The sequence below is a fragment of the Ranitomeya imitator genome, chromosome 2 (genome assembly GCF_032444005.1).
Source record: "Ranitomeya imitator isolate aRanImi1 chromosome 2, aRanImi1.pri, whole genome shotgun sequence".
Taxonomy (NCBI): Eukaryota; Metazoa; Chordata; class Amphibia; order Anura; family Dendrobatidae; genus Ranitomeya; species Ranitomeya imitator.
The window spans coordinates 373,583,067-373,603,573 of record NC_091283.1 but is presented as its reverse complement, the minus strand read 5'-3'; the positions used below and the strand labels follow the sequence as shown (position 1 = coordinate 373,603,573).

Below are 20,507 nucleotides of genomic sequence, written 5' to 3'. Positions count from 1 at the left end.
TTGACTTTTCAATACAAAATTGACAGGAATTGAGATGGGACGCCATGTTGCGTTTGGAGAGCCACTGATGTGCCTAAACATTGAAACCCCCCACAAGTGACACCATTTTGGAAAGTAGACCCCCTAAGGAACTTATCTAGAGGTGTGGTGAGCACTTTGACCCACCAAGTGCTTCACAGAAGTTTATAATGCAGAGCCGTAAAAATAAAACAAAAAATTTTTCCCACAAAAATTATTTTTTAGCCTCCAGTTTTGTATTTTCCCGAGGGTAACAGGAGAAATTGGACCCCGAAAGTTGTTGTCCAATTTGTCCTGAGTACGCTGATACCCCATATGTGGGGGGAACCACCGTTTGGGTGCATGGGAGGGCTCGGAAGGGAAGGAGCGCCATTTGGAATGCAGACTTAGATGGATTGGTCTGCAGGTGTCACATTGCGTATGCAAAGCCCCTAATATACCTAAACAGTAGAAACCCCCCACAAGTGACCCCATATTGGAAACTAGACCCCCGAAGGAACTTATCTAGATGTGTTGTGAGAACTTTGAACCCCCAAGTGTTTCACTATAGTTTATAACGCAGAGCCGAGAAAATCAAAAATCTTTTTTTTCCCACAAAAAATATATTTTAGCCCCCAGTTTGGATTTTCCCAATGGTAACAGGAGAAATTGGACCCCAAAAGTTGTTGTCCAATTTGTCCTGAGTACGCTGATACCCCATATGGTAAACCCCTGTTTGGGCACACGGGAGAGCTCGGAAGGGAAGGAGCACTGTTTTACTTTTTCAACGCAGAATTGGCTGGAATTGAGATCGGACGCCATGTTGCCTAAACAGTGGAAACCCACCAATTATAACTGAAACCCTAATCCAAACACACCCCTAACCCTAATCCCAACGATAACCCCAACCACACCCCTAACCCAGACACACCCCTAACCCTACTCCCAACCGTAAATGTAATCCAAACCCTAACTTTAGCCCCAACCCTAACCCTAACTTTAGCCCCAACCCTAAGGCTATGTGCACACGTAGTCTGGGTCAACTGCGGATTTTTCCGCAGCGGATTCCAGCAGATTTGATAAATCCGCAGTGGAAAACCGCTGCGGATTTATCACGGATTTACCGCGGTCTTCCTGCGGTTTCCACTGCGGATTTACAACTGCGGTTTTCCATAAGGGCAGTTGTAAATACGCACAAAAGAAGTGACATGCTGCGGATTGTAAACCGCTGCGTTTCCACGCGTTTTTTTCCGCAGCATGTGCACAGCGTTTTTTTTATACACTGAACTGTAAACGCAGCGGAAACTGCTGCGGATCCGCAGCTGCGGAAACGCTGTGGATCCGCAGCAAAATCCGCATCGTGTGCACATAGCCTAACTGTAGCCTTAGCCCTAGCCCTAGCCCTAACCCTAATGGGAAAATGGAAATAAATAATTTTTTTTTATTTTTCCCTAACTAAGGGGGTGATGAAGGGGGGGTTTGATTTACTTTTATAGCGGGTTATTTAGCGGATTTTTATGATTGGCAGCCGTCATACACTGAAAGACGCATTTTATTGCAAAAAATATTTTTTACGTTACCACATTTTGAGAGCTATAATTTTTCCATATTTGAGTCCACAGAGTCATGTGAGGTCTTGTTTTTTGCGGGACGAGTTAACGTTTTTATTGGTAACACTTTCGGGCACGTGACATTTTTTTTGATCACTTTTTATTCCGATTTTTGTGAGGCAGAATGACCAAAAACCAGCGATTCATGAATTTCTTTTGGGGGAGGCGTTTATACCGTTCCGCGTTTGGTAAAATTGATAACACAGTTTTATTGTTCGGGTCAGTACGATTACAGCGATACCTCATTTATATAATTTTTTTATGTTTTGGCGCGTTTATACGATAAAAACTATAGAAAAAAATAATTATTTTTGCATCGCTATATTCTGAGGACTATAACTTTTTTATTTTTTTGCTGATGATGCTGTATGGCGGCTCGTTTTTTGCGGGACAAGATGACGTTTTCAGCGGTACCATGGTTATATATATCTCTTTTTGATCGTGTTATTCCACTTTTTGTTTGGCGGTATGAGAATAAAGCGTTGTTTTTTGCCTCTTTTTTTTTTTTTAACGGTGTTCACTGAAGGGGTTAACTAGTGATACAGTTTTATAGGTGGGGTCGTTATGGACGCGGCGATACTAAATATGTGTACTTTTATTGTTTTTTTTATTTAGATAAAGAAATGTATTTATAGGAACAATATTTTTTTTTGGGGGGGGGGGATTTTTGGGGAATTTTTTTAAATTTTTTTTACACATTGGAATATTTTTTTTTTTACACTATAACATTGCCCCGGGGGGGGGGGGGCATCATGTTATAGTGTAAGATCGCTGATCTGACACCTTGCTGTGCAGTGTGTCAGATCAGCGATCTGACATGCACAGCTCCAGGCTTCACAGTGCCTGCTCTGAGCAGGCGCTGTGAAGCCACCTCCCTCCCTGCAGGACCCGGATGCCGCGGCCATCTAGGATCCAGGCCTGCTAGGAGAAGGAGGAGGTAAGAGACCCTCGCAGCAACGCAATCACATCGCGTTGCTGCGGGGGTCTCAGGGAAGCCCGCAGGGAGCCCCCTCCCTGCGCGATGCTTCCCTATACCGCCGGCACACCGCGATCATGTTTGATCGCGGTGTGCCGGGGGTTAATGTGCCGGGGGCGGTCCGTGACTGCTCCTGGCACATAGCGCCGGATGTCAGCTGCGATAGGCAGCTGACACCCGGCCGTGCTCCCCCCGTGAGCGCGGCCGATCGCTATGACGTACCATACCGTCGAGGGTCAGATAGGTCCAGGTCACCTCGACGGGATAGTACGTCCAAGGTCAGAGAGGGGTTAAAGGGACTCTGTCACCTGAATTTGGAGGGAACAATCTTCAGCCATAGGGGCGGGGTTTTTGGGTGTTTGATTCACCCTTTCCTTACCCGCTGGCTGCATGCTGGCTGCAATATTGGATTGAAGTTCATTCTCTGTCCTCCGTAGTACATGCCTGCACAAGGCAATCTTGCCAGCATGCAGCCAGCGGGTAAGGAAAGGGTGAATCAAACACCCGAAAACCCCGCCCCTATGGCTGAAGATTGTTCCCTCCAAATTCAGGTGACAGAGTCCCTTTAAAGAATTTGTCTACTATAAAAATTTTTTTTTTTTTTTTCCATGAATCTTGCTATTAAGTGCTGCTGAAAACATCCACTGTGTTTATTTCAGCAATATTACCTTTTATCATGCTGTAGCAGCACATTTTCAGTGCTGGATCCAGCTCTTATGGGGTTAATCGACAACTTCCTTTCTCCTGAGTTATTGTGCTCTAATACTACAAGTTCCATGATGCATTGCACTGACCACTAAGCCCGAACCTACCACACCCACCCCAAAACGCACCCAAACCCCTCCCTCCTCTCCCTCCACTATCTTCAAAAAAAACATTTGTGATGTCATTTCTGTCCAACCTCGTCTTTTACATTTGTCCAACCCACAATCCATTACACACCGGTAGATAGATAGATATGGGATAGATAGATAGATAGATAGATACAGAGATATATCTGTGTCTATTTCCATAGATATGTCCATATCCATGTTTCTAAACCCCTTCACCCCTGGAGCTTTTTTCGTTTATCGCTCCCCTTCTTTCCAGAGCCATAATGTTTCCGTCAATATGGCCATGTGAGGGCTTATCTTTTGCGGGACAAGTTCTACTTTTGAACGACATCATTGGTTTTACCATGTCATGTAACAGAAAATGTGAAAAAAATTCAAAGTGCGATGAAATTGCAAAAAAAGTGCAATCCCACACTTGTTATTTGCTTGGCTTTTTTGCTAGGTTCAATAAATGCTAAGGCTGTGTGCACACGTTGCGAATTTAATTGCAGATCTGCAAGGTTTTTTGTTGCATAAAATCCGCAGTGTTGTGCACAACCAATGTAAAAAAGATCTGCAGGTTTGCTGCGGATGTGGGTCCGAGAAACGCTGCAGTTCAGGAGGAGGGAAGTGTGTGGGCGGTGACTGTGTGTGTGCGGGCGGGGTCTGCGGGCTGTTCGGGTGTGTGCGGGAGGTCTTTTGGGGTGTGTGTGCAGGCATCATCCGATGGAACTACAAATATGCAGCTAATTCGGATGTAAGGCTACTTTCACACTTCCGTCGGTACGGGGCCGTCGCAAACCATTGACCCGACGGAAGTTATTATTATTATTATACATTTTTATAGCGCCATTTATTCCATGGCGCTTTACATGTGAATACGGGGCAAATATAGACAAATACATTAAACATGAGCAAATAACAAGGCACACGGGTACATAAGGAGGGAGGAAACTGCCCTCGAGGGCTCACAGTCTGCAGGGGATGGGTGATGAAACACTAGGAGAGGGTAGGGCAGGTAGCGGCGGTTCAGTAACTTCAGGATCACTGCAGGCTGTAAATTTAGCACAACGTGGGCAGCGGATGCAGTTTTACAACGCATCCGCTGCCCATTGTGATGAGCGGGGAGGAGGGGGCGGAGTTCCGGCCACGCATGCGTGGTCGGAAGTGGCGGACACGTCCCACAAAAAAAGTTACATTGAACTTTTTTGTGCGTTGAGTCCGCCAAAACACGACGGATCCGTTGCTACGCCGTTTAGCGATCATGTAAATTTTTTTGTTGTATTGAAAACAGCTGACATGTTGCGCCTTTGAAGTGGGCTCACCGCCGAAGCCCACATCACAGCGGGGGATACTGCCAGCTGACGTACTATTCCGTCAGCTGGCAGAAAGGGGTTAATGAACACTATGTTTCAGTTAAAAAAAAAAAAAATGGCATGGGCTCCCGCACAATTTTCTCTCCAGAGGGGAAAAGCCGACAGCCGGGGCCAATATTTGTAGCCTGCTATGAATATCAGCCCGCAGCTGTCTGTGTAGCCTTTACTGGCTTTTAAAATAGGGGGACCCCCCCCAAAAAAACGACATGGGGTCCCCCTATATTTTATAGCCAGAAAGGCTACGCAGACAGCTGTGGGCTGATATTCATAGCCTAGAGAGGGGCCATGGATATTGACCCCCCCCCCCCCCCCGGCTACAAATACCAGTCCGCAGCCGCCCCAGAAATGGCGCATCTGTAAAATGCGCCAATTCCGGCACTTAGCCCCTCTCTTCCCACTCCCCTGTAGAGGTGGGATATGGGGTAATAAGGGGTTAATGTCACCTTGCTATTGTAAGGTGACATTAAGCCGGGTTAATAATGGAGAGGCGTCAATAAGACGCCTATCCATTATTAATCCTATAGTAGTGAAAGAGTTAAAAAAAAAAAAAAAGACACAGCCAGATAAAAAGTATTTTAATATTCTTCATTTAACCATACTTACCATACTTCAGGGCCTGCAAAAAACATAAAATAATAAACCATATACTACCTATCCGATGCAGTCCAATTAATAACGAGTGTCCCACGACGATCTCCCCTATAGAACAGTGACATCGGGTGATGTCACTGCTCTATAGAACCCTCAGTGACACACTGACAGGAGACAATGGCTCCTGCAGTGCATCACTGAGAGGTTACCATAGTTCACTGGTCTCACTTTATGGCAAAAAGCTGCGTTGGAACTTTCTCACACAACAATGCCAAAAGTGAGACTAGGGACCATTTTCTAACAGGGGCGTAGGAATACATTGTGAGGAATACATTGTGGAAGGATACCTTCCATCATTGTATTCCTGGAGAGCGGTCGCATTAGCTGATGCTCCTGCTCTCCACGGGAGATCCTCGAGGGACACTCGTTTTAATTGGATTTCTGCGGATCCGGGAGTATAGTGTTTGTTTGTTATTTTAATCTTTTTTACAGATGACACTGGCTTCAGGGAACAAAGTGACAAGTGATGGTGAGTATTTACTCTATGTTGTATGTACTGTATGTATGTTGTATGTATGTACTGTATGTTGCATGTCGCATGGTGCATGTCGCATGTCATATGTTGCATGTCATCGCATGTCGCATGCTGCATGTCATCACATGTTGCATGTTGTCGCACATGTTGCATGCTGCATGTCATTGTATGTTGCATGTCATCGCATGTTGCATGTCGCCGCATGTCGCATGTCATCGCATGTTGCATGTCATCACATGTTGCATGTCGTCGCATGGTGCATGTCACATTGCATGTCATCGCATGTTGCGTGTCGCATGTTGCATGTAATCGCATGGTGCATGTCGTAGCATGTTGGCACATGTCACATGTCATCGCATGTCGTCGCATGGTGCATGTCGTTGCATGTTGTCACTTGGCGCATGTTGCCGCATGTTGCCTGTCGCATGCTATCACATGTCGCATGCTGCATGTTGCATGTCGTCGCATGGTGCATGTCGCATGGTGCATGTCGTCACATGGTGCATGTTGTCACATGTCGCATGTCGTCGCATGTTGACGCATGTTGCCTGTCGCATGCTATCGCATGTCACATGCTGCATGTTGCATATCATTGCATGTTGCATGTCATATGTTGCATGTCGTCGCATGGTGCATGTCACATGGTGCATGTCATCGCATGTTGCATGTTGTCATATAGTGCATGTCGCATGGTGAATGTCATTGCATGTCGCATGTCATATGTTGCATGTCGTCGCATGTTGCATGTCATTGCATGTCGCATGTCATATGTTGCATGTCGCATGTCATATGTCGCATGGTGCATGTCGTAGCATGGTGCATGTCGTCACATGGTGCATGTCGTCGCATGTTGCCGCATGTTGCCTGTCGCATGCTATCGCATGTCACATGCTGCATGTTGCGTGTCATCGCATGTTGCATGTCACATGTCATATGGTGCATGTCACATGGTGCATTTCGCATGGTGAATGTCATCGCATGTCATATGTTGCATGTCGTCGCATGGTGCATGTCATATGTTGCATAGTAGTATATGTAAGTGGTGCACCCCTGCACTAATCAAAAAAGGAAAGGGTGCAAAACCTGGCCAGTGAATGAACAATAGAAACAAGAAAGAAAACAGACTAGGCCAATAACGGTATGCACACCCATAAATTATATAAACATATCAAACAATTTTAATTTTAATTACACCTCAAAACAGTACATGTACAAGAGAAAACCAATTAAAAAGGTCTGGATACAGGACCATATACCGTCACCCCTAAACATATGTGGCATAGATAGGCCTAACATATAGAAAGAATGTTACTACATAAATGCAAAATATATATATATATATATATATATATATATATATATATATATATATATATACATACAATGTCTCTTGTCCACAGGATATTCTATCAGATCACAGAAAAAATACAGGAACATAATATTGCATATACTCAGATAGAGAAAATAAAGTGAGCCAAACCCAGCATACCAAATGGCAAATAATTATAATAATTTTCTCATATGTAATAATGTGATCATATGTCAGGATAAGTATGCTCATATATGGCGGTGATAATGCCGTAAACAAATAGTCTGTTTTCTTTCTTGTTTCTATTGTCATATGTTGCATGTCACATGTCATGTCGCATGGTGCATGTCGTCGCATGGTGCATGTCGTCGCATGGTGCATGTCGTCGCATGTTGTGATATGTGGCATGTTGTCACATGTTGCATGTCACATGTTACATGATGTTACATGTCACATGGTGTGTGTTGTATGTATGTGTGTGTGGTTTTTTTTGTTTTTTTTTTTACATTTAACACATTAGCCGGATGATGGGAATACTACTGTCCCATCATTGGCTAATGTGTCAATCACTGTCACTGTAGCAGGCATTGTCCGATGGGACTCGTAGTCCCATCGGACGATGCCTGCACACAGAGACACACACACCAATGACCAACCCCCGCAGCAGACCCACCGCAGACCCCAGCACCGCCCGCACATACCGGCGCCAGCACTCACATACCGGAGCCGGCACGCAGACCCCCGGCGTCCGCACAATCATCCCTGCCTAGCCCCGCCCGCCCCCAGCACAGCCCCGCAGGCAGCCCCGCCCACAGCCCAGTCACTCTTGATGAGTGACTGCTGACTGTGGAGGCTGGGTCACGCCTGCTGCTGACGTCACGTCAATTTCCAGAGTCTGGAAATTGACGTGACATCGGCGGAAATAAGCGGCGGCTGCAGCCTGTGGGTCACATGACCCGGACTCAGCCGCCGGAATAGCGCCGCTCACAGGCGAAAAAGGCAATTAAGGTATTTGCACAATTCATTAGGGTCCCCGGGGGGATACATTGGGGGGTTAATTGAAAGTAGTGGACAACCTCTAATCACACCCAGGACAACATCTGCAAAGAGTTTGTATGTTCTCTCCGTGTTTGCGTGGGTTTCCTCCGGGTACTCCGGTTTCCTCCCACATTCCAAAGACATACTGATAGGGAATTTAGATTGTGAGCCCCAACGGGGACAGTGATGATAATGTGTGCAAACTGTAAAGCGCTGCGGAATATGTTAGCGCTATATAAAAATAAAGATTATTATTATTATACCAAGCCGGACAAATTCCCAGAATAGCATAGTTAGTAAGGCCGAAAAAAGCCATTTGTCTATCCAGTTCAGCCTATATTCCATCATAATAAATCCCCAGATCTACGTCCTTCTACAGAACCTAATAATTGTATGATACAATATTGTTCTGCTCCAGGAAGACATCCAGGACTCTCTTGAACCCCTCGACTGAGTTCGCCATCACCACCTCCTCAGGCAAGCAATTCCAGATTCTCACCGCCCTAACAGTAAAGAATCCTCTTCTATGTTGGTGGAAAAACCTTCTATCCTCCAAAGAATGCCTCCTTGTGCCCGTCACCTTCCTTGGTATAAACAGATCCTCAGCGAGATATTTGTATTGTCCCCTTATATACTTATACATGGTTATTAGATCGCCTCTCAGTTGTCTTTTTTCTAGACTTAATAATCCTAATTTCGCTAATCTATCTGGGTCTTGTAGTTCTCCCATCCCCTATATTAATTTTGTTGCCCTCCTTTGTACTCTCTCTAGTTCCATTATATCCTTCCTGAGCACCGGTGCCCAAAACCGGACACGGTACTCCATGTGCGGTCTAACTAGGGATTTGTACAGAGGCAGTATAATGCTCTCATCATGTGTATCCAGACCTCTTTTAATGCACCCCATGATCCTGTTTGCCTTGGCAGCTGCTGCCTGGCACTGGCTGCTCCAGGTAAGTTTATCATTAACTAGGATCCCCAAGTCCTTCTCCCTGTCAGATTTACCCAGTGGTTTCCCGTTCAGTGTGTAATGGTGATATTGATTCCTTCTTCCCATGTGTATAACCTTACATTTATCATTGTTAAACCTCATCTGCCACCTTTCAGCCCAAGTTTCCAACTTATCCAGAATATACAAGGATGTCGCAAGACTCGTTCCGGGATTTGCTTTCTCGTGTCCAAGGAGCCATACGGTGACAGGACACCCAGCTCCGTAATGAGTTTTTGGACACCTGACCTGTAGAGTATAGTTTTGCATTGTATTGCCACCATTTTCTCTTCAGTCTGCAACACTAGTCACAGACTAAGCAGAATGAAGAGATTAAGGAGAAAATACAAGATATAAATTTTTTGGTCCACCTCATAGCTCTATACTAAAGACACACAAAGTCTTGTACCTGCTAACTACTGGAGCTATGATGTGGCCAAAAAATAAAGTGTGCGGCGCAGTTTTTTATTTGGCGCACGGTGTGTGTTGCCGGCGGCGAAATACACAATTAACAAATCCTTTTTGGGGGCAAAAAACATTTATTTTTTTAACAACTATAAAAAAAAAAAGAATTGCGCCTGCTTGGGGTAGAGTGATGGAGACGGAGGGTATGTAGCTGTGAAGCTTGACTCACTGTGGATGACGCAGGGGTGGCAGGAGAAGGGGTAATTAAATTACTGGAGTCTGGTAGATCGGGGATGGGGCTCGACGCATGAGAGGGCTGAGACACACTGGAAGGGTGAGACAAACCTGACATTACAGACACATTGGGAGGTGAGGGGGGAGGAATAGAGATAGTCCACTTTTTTTTCCCTTTTTGGGATCGGCGCTGCGGTCTGGGGAGCCTCGGCGGGCTGTTTTCTTGCAGCCTTGTCATAGTGGCCGAACTGTCAGTCTCTTTGTCCCGCTGCTGCTGCAGCTGCATGGTTGCAGTTGGCGGTTGGAAGGTCATGCCAGGGTCCTGCTGCTGCATCGTAGTGGTGGCGGAACGGAAGGCCATGCCAGGGTCCTGCTGCATCGTGGTAGTGGTGGTGGTACGGAAGGCCATGCCAGGTTCCTGCTGCTGCATCATGGTGTCAGTGGAGGAGGTCCAAGCAGGAGCAGCGGTTGTCATGGTGGTGGCGGTGGGCTGTCCTACAGCACTCAGCATGGTGGTGGTGCTGTACTGGTGTCCGGCAGTGCTAGGAATAGAGGTGGCCGTGCAGTGGTATGCAGCAGAGGTCGGCATTGACGTTAATCGTGACAGTGAGGGCACAGGTGGATATGCTGACACTGCTGAAAGTACTGACTCTGCTGCATAGCCTGCACATAAGCAGCATTGCAGGCCTGCATGACACTAAGCTGGAGATCAGGAGTAAGGTGTTCCGACATGCCCTGCTCAATTTGGTTAAAGAAATGATGTGCTTTTACTTGGTCAAGGCTTTTGGTGACCTCCTGGATACGTGTATTCATGTGGCTAAGGGAAATAACCATTCGGTCACCCAAAGCCTTGAGCCTCCAGAGAGTTTCTCTCATCACACACAGTTGTATGAGCAAGGCCAAGGTCACTGCTGCTTAGCTTACCAATCTTAGGAGGTGAGTTCTCACTTCGCTGACATGTTTGGCTTCAGAAGGCCCAGGACGTTGCTCCTCAGAAGAAGAAGACATTCTGATGCATGCAGAAAGAAAGAAATGGCAGAAATTAGGACATGTAGAGATAGAAAATAAAGGCATTGGCTAGGATATACTCACATTATTCAAAGGCTTGTTTGCTCCAAGTTGCTGTGGTCTGTCTGCTCTGCTTGGCTGTCTGCTGAGTAGTGACCTGCAAATGTCCACTCCCTCCCTTTATCACCTTGTATGTGGGGGGTGGCTTATCAGTGTCTAGACATGTTTTTCTCTGGTGCAACGCATGCGTTCACGAACGAAAGCAAACGCATATGCTTTTGAATGCATGTGTTCATATAGACAGCAATGCGTTTTTTTGGCGCATTCCTTACGCAATCGACCGCATACGTTTCCTGGTGGCAAATTGACGCCTCTAGAAATTACTGCATGTAGCATTTCCGCGCCAGACCGCAGACGACGAAACAACGCTTGCGTCGTCAAACACGGCAAAAAGCGAACTATCGCAGACGCATGCGTCCCTAATGTTAAATATAGGAATACCCAATGCATGCGGATATTTGCGGAAGAAACGCTGCGGACACAACCGCAAATGTGAAACCGGTCTAAGGCTGTGTGCACACGATGCAGATTTGGCAGAATCTGTATCTTCTGGCAGAAAACGCAGCTGGCAATTCATGCGTTTTTTGTGCATTTTTAATGCGTTTTTAGTGCGTTTTTTTCAGTGCAGTTTTGGTGCAGTTTTTTAGTGCTTTTTTTGTGCGTTTTTTATGCGTTTTTTTCATGCAGATTTGTCAGCGTTTTTTAAAGCTAAATAATAAAGTAAAAAAAATATATATATGTCCGTGATGTCATTTCCTAGTCCAACCTCTTCTTAATCTCCATTTTGGAAAGCCATAACGACTTTGTGACAGGCCTCACCATGAGTGCTGGTAATGAACAAAACAAGGAAGTACGTAGCCCACCGCATACAGAACAGCATGTTGAAACTTCTGTCCGGATACGAAGGCCACAACGCCTCCAGATGCTTGGGGTTTTACTGGAGTATCTGAATCAGCAAAGATTGCAGGTAAGGCTACTTTCACATTTCAAGCTTTTGGCAAGCGTTGCAATGCCTCGTTCTGTGGAAAAAATTCATCCTGCAAAGTTGCCCGCAGGATGCGTTTTTTCACCATAGACTTGTATTACCGACGCATTGCTACGTATGGACACACATTCCACACATCGTGCACTGGATGTGTTTGTATTTGGTAGGCCGTCGTAGCGAAAAAATGTTTTTCGTACGTCGGGTTCTGCAATAAAGTGCGCAGGCGCTACCGGAACTACAGCCCCTCCTCCCTCGGACTTCACTATGGGCTGCGGACGTGTTGAAACACTGCGTCTGCTGCCCACGTTGCACAGATTTTGCACAACATGCGTCGGTATGTTGCGCTGACGCTTAGCAACAGCTACGTACTGACGGATGTGTGAAAGAAGCCTTGGCTACTTGCACATTTCCTTTTTTTTCCCTCACAATGCGTCCTTTTGGGAACAAAATGCATCCTGCAATTGTGCCCGCAGGATGCGTTTCCTTACCATAGACTTGTATTGCCAATAGATCGGGATGTATGGCCACATGTTGCGTCCGTCGTGCACTGGATGCGTCGGGTTTTGGCGGACCGTTTTCTTTGAAAAATGTTCAAGGGAACTATTTTCTGTCCGTTGCATCCACTGTTTCAGACTGCGCATGCCTAGCAGGAAATATCGCTCTCACGCTATTTCCTCACCCAGCAGTCTGGTGGAAATGTGAAAGCTCACAAAGTGTGAAAGAAGCCTAAGCTACACCATGTGTACAATAATATTACATGTCTCTTTTTTGACTGTGTTGTGCAGTAACGCATATTTTTCCTACAGTCGCAGACCAGAAGAAGAAGAAAAATGTGAATACACCCAATAGTGGAAGAAAGAACTATGAAGGGACATTTTCGTGTTCTATATCAAGATTTGAGGAGGTAAGTTTTTCTTATGTGAAATGACTTCCTGTAAATGTATCCATGTCTGACCGGAGCTTTTTACTCCTTTTTTCCAGATACCCAGATAAATTTGTGTTGTTCTGTCGGCTCACCATACCAGCATTTGATAGACTTCTGTCTTTACTCCGAGCTGAACTTACATACATGGACACTGTGATGCGGAAGTCCATCTCTGCTGAGGAAAGGCTGTTCATCACCTTGCGGTAAGTATTTTTGAATTTTTTGTTTTGTCTGTCATAAGTCCTCTTTGACACGTCAATGTCTCCGGTACGTGTGGTGAAAGTTTTGCCATGTCCTGGAGACACTGACAGATGACCATTTAAAGGGAACCTATCCCCCCAAAATCGACACTGAGCTAAGGCCACCGGCATCAGGGGCTTATCTACAGCATTCTTGAATGCTGTAGGTAAGCCCCTGATGCTGGTGGGCTTACCTCACCCTCGATTTTGGTGGGGACAAGTTCCCTTTGAAGGCCGGGATCACACATACGCGATATACGTCCGAGTCTCGCCGGTGACATCCCACCTCTGGTGCCGGCACTCATGAGTGGAGCGTGCAGCTCCATGTGTTGCTATGCAGGTGCACGCTCCGCTCTGGAGTCCAGACGCAAGAGGAGTGATTTCACATGTGAGAATCGGCCATATCTCGCGTATGTGTGATCCCAGTCCAATGTTTGGGTGTACGTTTTTTTTACATTTTCTGGGTACATGGTACACAAACACATGCACACATGGCTGGCCACTACGAAAGAAAAGTGCTGTTCATCAGCAGAAGGTGATGAAGAGGATCACGTTATTCTCCCCGGCTCAGCATACGAACTCTTTATCACCTGCTGCTGGTGACCAGCGCTTTTCTTCTTCCATGGTGGCCATCCATGTGTTACTAATGTCTGACACATTTACACACCTGTACACAGATATCACTAGTCAATTAGTCCTTACCGTTAGTATTGTGACATGTGAAACAAACCTGTCAGTAGTTTTTGCCGCTATAGAACATGTTGAAAACCGACCTATCTACTGCATTGTTACATTTACTGGGGAAGTGTGACTGGGGACGTAGCATTGGAAGATGTTCTTGAAAAAACAGAAAGGCGGTGACATAGCGGCCATAACTGCTGACAGGTTTCCTTTAACAAGAGGGTGACATTACTAATAATCTTTTCTTTTCCTTTCAGATGTCTGGCCACAGGAGAGAGCTATACATCCCTGCACCTCCAATTTAGAGTTGGTAAATCTACCATCTCTAAAATTGTGAGGTGCACATGTACCGTCATCTGGCAGAAGCTGCAGCCCATCGTGATGCCTTCCCCAACCGAGGAGACTTGGCTGCAGGTTGCAGCAGGCTTTCAGTCTGTGGACAATTTCCCAAACTGCATAGGTGCAGTTGATGGTAAACATGTAAGAGTTCAGCAGCCACCACGATCAGGATCACGCTTCTTTAATTATAAGAAGTATTTTTCAGTGGTCCTGATGGCGGTGGCTGATGCCCATTACAATTTTGTTGCCATTGATGTTGGTGCCTATGGTAGTACTGGGGATTCTTGGGTGTTGCGAACTTCACAGATTGGGATGCAAATTCTTCAAGATGGCGGAACGCTCCCAGCCCCAACACCTTTGCCGGGTTCCACACATCCAGTACCCTTTGTAATGGTATCGGATGAGGCCTTTGCTTTAACGACTAACCTGCTGCGCCCATACCCACGAAGGGGACTGGATGCCTGACAGAGGATTTTTAATTATCGGCTGAGTCGTGCACGAAGATATGTGGAATGCACCTTTGGGATCATGAGTAGTCAGTGGAGGATCTTTCACACACCCATGCAGCTAGATACTGACACCGTTGACACTGTGATTAAGGCTTGCTGTGTGCTCCACAACTATGCTCGTGACTACAACATTGGCATAGATGTGGAGCACCAGCAGCCTGTATTTAATCCAGTGGTCAACGTGGGTCTGGGAAGACCATCCAGCTCCGGTGTGTGTGTGTGAGAGAAACCTTCACTGACTACTTTGAGTCCAGAAGGTGCCATGCAGTAGCAATACTCCTGTGTCGGTGATGTGCAGCCGGACCAGCAGAGGATGGACGAAAACTAACCCAAACACTGAAAATTAAATTGAAGACAAAGAAACATTTTACACTTTTTATGGAAAAAAATTGTATTTTCTTTTCAATTATTAAAAAAACTTAATAATATTACTATTTTTTGCTTTATTTCGAATTATAATTTATTTTTTTTTCATTTTAGTCTAATTATGAGTGATGGGAAAAAGAGATAATGTAATACCGAGGGCCAATTGTTGTGTGTGTGTGGTCCCGTGAACGGATTGCTACCATAGTGGCTTCATCAGGGCCCAGTCATTAGTTGTAGGCCTAGAAAGATATTTTTTTTGTTGTATATTCTATAGGTCAAAGAAATGCTATTGTAGAATAAAGAAAAGGCAAATTTTAGGGAGTTTAGTAAATACAGTTTTAAAAATACGCTATGGTATGGTGAAAATCCTTATTTATATATAAATCATGAAAAAAAGGTATGAAAAAAGTAGTCATTGCTTTGTTAAACTTCCTTCTTTTATTAATTATTTTTTAACTAAATCATAATTATAGCACGAGTTGATTTTCAGAAAAAACTTGTCTGGTATGGGTATTAAAAAAAAAATAGTGTGACAGAATATAATGGAACAACATTATGGTAACATAGTATACTCTGGGCCAAATACAAAGTGGTCGGAGTTGGTATCAGAGTAGTACTGGCTGGTAGGCCGGTGATACCGTTGGTAATGCTGCTGCTGTGGCGGTGTTGGTGGTGGTAGTGGTGGAGGTCTCACACTCCGTGTGATACCTGTTACAATGTCCGCTAGGGGGGCAATTGGTGCAGGTTCCTCGAACGCATCCAAAAGGGCATGGACAGAGCTCATAAATTTGCTCAGTCTTTCCGGTGCCAATAACCATGCCTTGTTGGCTATAGTAGACCCAAAAATATCAATATAATCCTCTTTGGCCGATTTGTTCAGAAGATCAATGGTCTCATTGACCCTTTTTGTGGTTTTATCTTCTTTTTTTTTGGTTTAATTTTTTTTTGGGGGGTGGGACGGTTATTGGCACCGGAACGACAGAGGTTCCTTGAGTTCTTGGCACATCACTTTGGTCAGCCGAAAATGTTGAACTGGAACATATTCCCGAAGTGCCTGTGACTACAGGGATAGAGTCTGTTGAGCCCAAAGCAGATGCGTCATCTGCTGACTCTGATGTTTCTTATGTTGAGTCCTCTACGGGGTCAGGAGCTGGAATGTTCCCTTCAGTGCTGTGAAAAAAAAAAGGAATTTTTAAGTTTGATACAATAAATTATATTCATCATTACTGCATTCACTTTAGTTTTAACAAATCACCTCCTCAAAGTCCTGCTGGTGAGCAAGAAACTTAGCTCCTCATACAAGCTAAAGCTCCCTTTGACCGGGGAAAACCCGCTTTTGGACCGGCTGGTCAGAATTTTTTGGAAGCGGTCTCGCACTGAGCGCCACCGCTGTTTGACCTCTTTACCTAAAACAATAAAATAATATGATCATTACATTCCCTTGAAGAAAAATTTTTATGCAAGGTGTAAAAATAATACTAATTTGCAACTGCAGAGTACAGTTGTAGCCGTCATAATGCGGATAGAGGTCACGTAAAATCTTCGTGCAGCAATTTTCACGTGCATATTTATCTTTGTATGCCTCATCGGCCGGGTCCCATATGGCGGGCATGTCCCTTTTGGATAACAAAATGTAATTTAAAACCTTCCTCAGATGTAATAGTTAGACATTAAAAAAAGGAATAATCTAAAAAAAAATTTTAGAAATTGTAGACACACCGATATGTGATTATATATATATATATATATATATATATATATATATATATATATATATATATATATATATATATATATACTAGATGGTGGCCCGATTCTAATGCATCGGGTATTCTAGAATATGCATGTCCACGTAGTATATTGCGCAGCCCACGTAGTATATTGCCCAGCCACGTAGTATATTGCCCAGCCACGTAGTATATTGCCCAGCCACGTAGTATATTGGCCAGCCACGTAGTATATTGGTCAGCCACGTAGTATATTGGTCAGCCACGTAGTATATTGGCCAGCCACGTAGTATATTGCCCAGTCACGTAGTATATTGGCCAGTCACGTAGTATATTGGCCAGTCACGTAGTATATTGCCCAGCCACGTAGTATATTGGCCAGCGACGTAGTATATTGCCCAGTCACGTAGTATATTGCCCAGTCACGTAGTATATTGCCCAGCCACGTAGTATATTGCCCAGCCACGTAGTATATTGCCCAGTCACGTAGTATATTGCCCAGCGACGTAGTATATTGCCCAATGATGTATATTGCCCAGCCACATAGTATATAGCAGAGCCACGTAGTATATTGCCCAGCCACGTAGTATATTGCCCAGCCACGTAGTGTATTGGCCAGTGACGTAGTATATTGCCCAGTCACATAGTATATTTCCCAGCCACGTAGTATATTGCCCAGCGACGTAGTATATTGCCCAGGCACGTAGTATATTGCCCAGGCACGTAGTATATTGCACAGCGACGGAGTATACAGCACAGAGCCACGTAGTATAGAGACTTAAAAAAAATAAATAAACATATACTCACCTTCCGAAGGCCCGTTGAAGTCCTGCTATACTTACCATCCGCTGCCTTTCCCGCTCCTCGCAACGCTCCCAGGACCGCTCCACTGCAAGCTGCAGCTTCCGGTCCCAGGGCTAGTATGAGCAGGACCTGTGATGACGTCATGGTCACATGATGTCACGGCAGGTCCTTGTCGCACACCAGCCCTGGGCCCGGAAGCTGCTGCTTGCAATGGACCGGTCCCGGGAGCGTCGCGAGGAGCGGAAAAGGCGGCGGAGGGTGAGTATAGCAGGTTTTTTGTTTTTTTTATTATTTTGAACATGACATATTTTTACTATTGATGCTGCATAGGCAGCATCAATAATAAATAGTTGGGGACACACAGGGTTAATAGCAGCTGTAACGGAGTGCGTTACACCGTGGGCCGTTACCGCTGCCATTAACCCTGTGTGAGCGGTGAGTGGAGGGGATTATGGAGCGGGCGCCGGGCAGTGAGTGCAGGGGAGTAGGGGAGGGACTAATCGGACTGTGCCCGTTGCTGATTGGTCGCGGCAGCCATGACAGGCAGCTGCCGAGACCAATCAGCGAATGAATAACCATGACAGAAGGACAGACAGACGGAAGTGACCCTTAGACAATTATATAGTAGGTAGATATATATATAATCACATATAATCACATATATATATGTGATTATATGTGATTATATATATATATATATATATTATAAATACATGTGTAGACCCATAGAGAGAGCGTAGGGCAGATATTAACCCAAAGATGTAGCATGGAAACCCCCAGGAATCAACCAAAAAAACCGATCCGGTGGAAAAAAACGGATCCGGCGGAAAAAACGGATCCGGCAGGAAAAAACGGATCTGGTGAAAAAAAACGGATCCTGCAAATGTGCTCGCAGGATTCGTTTTTTACCCATAAACTTGTATTAGTGACGGATGGCCACATGTCGCGTCCGTCGTGCAACGGATCCGTCGTGTTTTTGCGGACCATTGGCACGAAAAAACGTTCAAGTGAACGTTTTTTTGACCGTCGTGTCCGCCATTTTCTACCGCGCTTGCGCTGCCGAAACTCTGCCCCCTCCTCCCCGGACTTCAGAATGGGCAGCGGATGCGTTGAAAAACTGCATCCGCTGCCCACGTCGTGCACAAATTTCACAACGTACGTCGGTACGTTGGACCGACACATAGCGACGGACCCGTACCGACGCAAGTGTGAAAGAGGCCTTAATGAGCGTTTAATTAAAAAAAAAAAAAAAAAAAACTGCGTGGGCCCCCACACAATTTTCTGCGCCAGAGGGGGAAAGCTGACGGCCGGGGGACAATATTTGTAGCCTGCCATGAATATCAGCCCGCAGCTGTCTGCGTAGCCTTTACTTGCTATTAAAATAGGGGGACCCCAGAAAAAAAAAACGTGGGGTCCCCCTATATTTTATAGCCAGAAAAGGCTACGCGGACAGCTGCGGGCTGATATTCATAGCCTAGAGAGGGGCCATGGATATTGCCCCCCCCCCCCGGCTACAAATACCAGCCCGCAGCCGCCCCAGAAATGGCACATCACTAAGATGCGCCAAATCTGGGGTACTAAGGGGTTAACGTCACCTTGACATTGTAAGGTGAAGTTAACCCCAGTTAATAATGGAGAGGCGTCTATAAGACGCCTATCCAGTATTAATCCCAAATTACTGAACACAAAAAAAGACAGAGTAAAAAGTATTTTAATATTCAAAATTTTACCATACTTACAAATCCCTTGATGATCTGTGGTCTTTTCCGACTTAGTCCATTAATATCGATTGTCCCACGACGATCTGCCATGGAGAACAGCCACACCAGGAGATGTGACTGCTCTCCATGGCTGCCAAAACACACTGACAGGAGCAAAAGCGAGGGACTCTCGCTTTACGACACTGCTGCGTGAGAAAATTTCACGGCAGTTCAATTGCCGTAAAGTGAGCTCACGGAGTTCATTTAACTCCAGAAAGTGACCGGGCAGCTCCGATACACTACATGAGCGATTAACTCCTGCAGTGTATCACCGGAGGACGTCGTGGGACAACCTATATTATGGATTACCACGGAAAATATTTTTATTTTTTTTATTTTGGGACAAGGATGATTGCGGATGGTGGCCTTCGGGGAAGTATGTGGTGAGTATATACTACATGTTATATGTTGTATGTAATGTATGTTTTATGTGTGTTTGTGTTTTTAACCCATTGTAGTCAGTCGCCTGAAGATGGGACAACTCTCCCATCATCACATTTCGATGGGAGAAGTAGTCCCACCCGACGAATGACTACAATGAGTCACTACTGACAGACACACACACAGACACACACAGACACTACATACCATTTCCACCATACGCTTCACATCGATCCCCATCCGACAGTACGACTCCATTTTCTCTACACTCCGCCCACACACTTCCTCCACATCACTGACGTCACTTCCTTCTGCTGCGGTTTTGACACCCAAATCCGCATAAAATCTGCAGATGGTTTTTACATCTGCAATTTTTATGCAGATTTGACCCACAAAATGGGAGTCAATGGGTGCAGAAACGCTGCAGAAACGCACAAAAGAAGTGACATGCACTTCTTTGAAATCTGCAGCGTTTCTGTGTGGATTTTTCTGCACCATGTGCACAGCTTTTTTTTTTTTCAAATTGATTTTCATTGTATTGTAACTCACAGTGCAATTCTGCAGCGTTTCTGCTGCAGAGAAAAACGCTGCAGAACGGCACTAAATCTGCATCGTGTGCACATACCCTTAGTCATGATCAGTGCTGGCACCATACATAATCTGTTTAACCTTATAGATGCTGCTGTCAGTAGTGACCTTATCATATAAATGGTTAACAGAATGTGGGTGCTTCCTCTTTATCCCCATTGGCAATCTGAGATCATGATTGTGTGGTCCTGATGTTTGCCATGGCATTTCATGACCAAATAGTGGCCTTAAAGTCTGCTGACTACAGCGGACTGTTCAGAAGTT

At 45.2% G+C, this 20,507-nt stretch overlaps 1 protein-coding gene and 1 long non-coding RNA gene across 2 annotated transcripts; one reads left to right on the top strand and one right to left on the bottom strand.

The window, feature by feature from the left end:
• Positions 1-11,052: 11,052 nt before the first annotated feature.
• LOC138667440 (uncharacterized) lies at positions 11,053-14,987 on the top strand. The gene is made up of 3 exons (XM_069755645.1): positions 11,053-12,828; positions 12,906-13,052; positions 14,027-14,987. The coding sequence occupies exons 1-3, from the start codon at positions 12,788-12,790 to the stop codon at positions 14,571-14,573; spliced, it is 735 nt and encodes a 244-aa protein (XP_069611746.1). The 5' UTR covers positions 11,053-12,787; the 3' UTR covers positions 14,574-14,987.
• A 401-nt stretch (positions 14,988-15,388) lies between these two features.
• On the bottom strand, positions 15,389-19,912 carry LOC138667439 (uncharacterized). Its single transcript, XR_011318760.1, has 4 exons — positions 19,863-19,912; positions 16,463-16,599; positions 16,239-16,389; positions 15,389-16,153 (listed from the first exon to the last, which is right to left on the bottom strand). It is a non-coding gene; the product is annotated as an uncharacterized lncRNA (long non-coding RNA).
• Positions 19,913-20,507: the final 595 nt, after the last annotated feature.